Source organism: Ylistrum balloti, unplaced genomic scaffold (assembly GCF_031769215.1).
Source record: "Ylistrum balloti isolate Yb309-2 unplaced genomic scaffold, AGI_CSIRO_Ybal_v1 Utg369802, whole genome shotgun sequence".
In the NCBI taxonomy this organism is placed as follows: Eukaryota; Metazoa; Mollusca; class Bivalvia; order Pectinida; family Pectinidae; genus Ylistrum; species Ylistrum balloti.
In genome coordinates, this window is record NW_026781979.1 from 1,039,631 (window position 1) to 1,044,145 (window position 4,515).

A 4,515-nucleotide genomic window follows, 5' to 3' on the forward strand; every position below is an offset into this window, starting at 1 on the left:
ACTCCGAACTGCAATATTTACTTGCGCAGAGTATGCAAACGAATCTACAAAGTCTTGTATACTGTACATATTAATTTGTTTTTATTGTTATCAATAGAGATAATAAGTATATGATAAGATACATGGACATATAATATATTTTCTTTTAACTATAGAGAGTGCAATATACTTAAGCGGATAGCAATCCGGATATTCCTAAATGAATAAGAAAACTCTACGTTTGGTACCAAACGTAATAGTATAAATACTTAACTGCCGCAAATATTAGGTTGTTACATGAACGCTTCTTTCTGGTATATTATTATTAGAAGTACATAAATACACGACCTTAACTATCTGAACTTCAAACCTCATCCTGTTACAGAGAAACTGTTTTCCGTTTGTGCATGTGTGTGCGGCTTTATCACAAAATAGGGCAGTAATGAGAGAAGAATGTATCTCTGATACACGTAACAAAGTTGATGCATCATTCTCTATTATCAATTCATTTTCTTCTGAAAGAAGCTCGGTTAGCTTTCAGCCCTAACTTGTGACTCAACATTCATTTTCTGTTTCCATGTAGTATCATCCAAATAGCCAAAAAGTAGCTTCATATTAAAGAATGCAATGAAAAGGATAGTTTTGATTTAGGTCTTTCAGTTTAAGGCTTATATCAAATTCCAAATGCAATTGACGCATACCCGTCCAAATGTTAACTAAGTGACAATGAACCTGATCATCAAGGCGGCAGACCGGGAGACTAGAGGACCCAAAACTTCATTAGGAGTGCGAGTACCACCAAACAGAGGGTTCATGGGCGATCTAACCATAACAACGATGGATCCTGTCAGCACTCGAGGAAACAGTTGGATGGGCAAGGATGAAGTTTAAATCAAGGAAATCTCGATGTGTTGTGATAAAGAAAGGGAAAGTGACCAGAAAGTTCAAGCTCTCGATACAGCAGGAGGAGATCCCAACAATCGTAGACAATCCAATCAAGTGTTTAGGAAAGTGGTTTGATGCTAGCCTAAACGACAGCAAGAATATCAAACGTTTGCAGAACCAGTTGGAAGAAGGTTTGAGGAGAATTGACAAATCAGGACTGCCCGGTAAATTCAAATCGTGGATGTACCAACACGGGCTCCTACCACGCCTCACGTGGCCTCTAACCCTGTACGAGGTTACCACTACCACAGTGGAAATCCTGGAAACGAAAATAAGCAAATGTCTACGACGTTGGCTTGGAGTCCCCCCAAGTTTCACCAGTGTGAGCCTTTACAGCACCACAGGCAAATTAAAACTCCCATTATCATCGCTGGTAGAAGAGTTCAAGGTGGCAAAGGTTAGGCTGGTGATGACTGTTAGAGACTCCAAAGATGAGAAGATCCGGAATGCTGGAATTGAGACTCGAACAGGACGCAAGTGGTCAGCAAGCCGTGCGGTACAGGAAGCAGAGAGCAGGCTAAGGCACAGCGACATCGTTGGGACTACCTGTATAGGCAAACAGGGGTTAGGGTCAACGCGGGTGGAAAGGTGGGGAACAGCAGACACGGCTGGTAGGAGGAAGATGGTTCAAGATAACATCAGGAAGATGGAGGAAGAGATCAGGAAGGTTAAACCTGTAGAAATGGGAGCACAGGGAGCATGGACCAAATGGGAGACAACGGAAAGACGTCTTACATGGGCAGATATCTGGAAGTTGGAACCATGTAGAATCCAGTTCCTCTTGCGATCAGTGTATGATGTCCTACCAACACCTACCAATCTTCACCAATGGGGGATGACGGAAAACCCCAACTGCCCACTGTGTGACCAACCGGGTAACCTGGCCCATGTATTGTCATCGTGCAACACCGCTCTGACCCAGGGGAGATATACATGGAGACACAAAAGGTACTGCGAGAGCTAGCAGACACCCTTGAGAAGGACAGGCAGAAAAAGAGAAAATGTACCAAACATCAACCGTACATCAACTGTGTAAGATCTGGAGAGACAACCAATAAGAAAGCAGTGCACCAAGGAGGGATACTGGATGGAGCAAACAGTTGGGAGATGCGGGTTGACTTAGGACAAAGACTAGTTTTCCCAGAGGTCGTCCAAACCAACCTTCGTCCAGATATCCTGCTATGGTCACAGCAAGGGAAGAAAATGGTAATGATTGAGCTAACTGTCCCCTGGGAGGATCGATGCCAAGAGGCTCATGAGCGGAAGAAAGGGAAGTACGCCGATCTTGCAGACGACGTGAGAGCAAAAGGATGGAGTGTGTGGGTCTTGCCAGTAGAGATGGGGTGCAGAGGGTTCCCTGCACAGTCCATGTGGAGGATGTTTTCTACACTAGGCATCCAGGGAAGAGACCGAAGGGCAGTTGTTCAACGACTATCAACAACAGCAGAGAAGTCGTCCAGCTGGCTTTGGTGGAGAAGAGAAGATTTGAGCTGGAAGCCATCCATCGACGGGCAGTGATTTGGCCAATCACTGTCGACTCGCCACCTTGAGGACGTCCCAGGATAGGAGTCGAAACGTCCAGTGAGAGGTGGTCCTGGCTGATGACGTGTATGGATTCTGCAGTCTAGCAATTGTTTTAAGGTAATTACACAAAGTCTGTTCCAAGTGAATATAAATATATATCCTTGGGAGATGTTTTTTATAATTTGACCTTAAGGTTCACCGAATCAAGTTTCGGTAGTGTTATATATACATTGTATACGTCTATAGTACAATACTGGGAATGAACTATCACGTCTTACTATATTGAAAGGTTCGAAAGTGCAGTGCATTACACAATAGTTTTAAGATAGTATTATACTCGTAATATGCAATATTAAATACCACCATCTTGGTAGTTATGATAATGATATTTGGTTTTCAAATAGTCAACATGATAATTATAATTAAATAGTTAGATTTCTTTATTTTTGCCCATGCATTTGATTTCGGGGAAGAAATTGATAAAGATTATCAGCTTCAAGCTAACGCTAGTCGACACTCGCTGTTATGTCTACCACCCATCGCTGGTTTCATGGGAGGCTTATAAAGTAATAAAGATTAACTTTTTATAACAGTTTTCCATTGACAGTAAATGCTGACTATCTTTTCAATGCACATGCAATTGCAACATTTATTAGAAAGCTGTACTCATCATTTCATGGACATCCCCCCAACTCTCTCTTTATTTCTCTGTTTTTCTCTGTACGTGTGTTTTTGTGTGTAACTGCGTGTGTGAATCTGTGCATTTAGTTGATACCAAGTCTTCTCCAGTAGTATTTGCATATACCCATGTGTTGTATTCGCTTCCGTCTTCCTTCCTTGGTGCGAGTGTGTGTGGTAGATATATGTTGATGATTGTGTATATTTTGATATGTATGAGTAATACTGATGATGTATGTGTATGTTTGATGTATGTGCATCTATGAATGGGTGATGATGATGATTCCACTTGAGTGTATGGTTGTTGATCAGTGTAATGTACTTGTATTAAAAATCTTTGAAAAAAAAATATAAAAAAATAAATAATAATAAAAAAAGATATATAAATAAAAAAAAAAAAAATAAATAAATATAAAAAAAAAAAAAAAAATGGTTATGCAAACTTTAAGATATCATAATTAACAGAACGTACACATTTTTAACAGATATTTAAATGTTACAATTTTTTTCAGTTATGAAATGAATATCTAACCATTTAGTCCCTGTAAGACAGTATCAGGAAAAACCTCTCATATAACCTTAATAGGTTCAAACGACAGACATTCCGATGATGTGCGCCTACCAATGATTGCCATGATATTTTCGGCACGTGCTAGTTTTGATCTAAAATTGTGAGTATGAGTACACATACCAGTTCAACGTAAGAACCGTATCTCTGATTTTATTTTTTCGATCTTAAGTATCTATTGTTTCATTCATGACCCACAATGTGCTTTTTATCCCCAAGTTCCTACCTGCAATTATGTGCAATTGGAAATATTGCATAATTCTATAGATCAAAGATAACGTTTTCACATAAATATATACATAGGGGTCTTGTTGACTCGAAGGACTCAACAGAAGTAATAATTTGTCTTAGACAATAGATGAGGAATAGATCACGGATCAATATGTTTGTAAAGCTCCTATACTTATGATTTCACAAAACGTAGGAAAATACAAGCATTTTTTTTATTACACACTCGACAGAATCCTCTAAAATAGTAGTCAGTTCTCTGTAAACATATACAATTGAAAATTATCTTGAAGTGCACTGAAATTAGAAAAGTTTAAAATAATTCTTGATGTATTAATACCAACAGATTAATGCTAGACTGATCTTAACTGGCATCCAGGGTACTGAGGGGTCGGCAATATGCCAGCGAAGTATAGATTATAATTCTTGTGATGGTAACCATTGATGAAAATCTACTTAAGATTGTATAACGATGATGTAAAATAGATTGGCTATACATTAAGTACTTATCATCAGTTTTTCAACACCAGTGGCTCAACATCATCATTTCAACAAACTATTAGCAGAAAATTACAAATATAAGTTTCCCTCGA

The 4,515-nt window shown here is 39.0% G+C and overlaps 1 protein-coding gene across 1 annotated transcript; it reads left to right on the forward strand.

Moving 5' to 3' along the window:
- The first annotated feature begins 859 nt into the window (after positions 1 to 859).
- On the forward strand, positions 860 to 1,888 carry LOC132544584 (uncharacterized). The gene has a single exon (XM_060208202.1). It carries the CDS (start codon positions 860 to 862, stop codon positions 1,886 to 1,888), a length of 1,029 nt encoding a protein of 342 aa, XP_060064185.1.
- Positions 1,889 to 4,515: the final 2,627 nt, after the last annotated feature.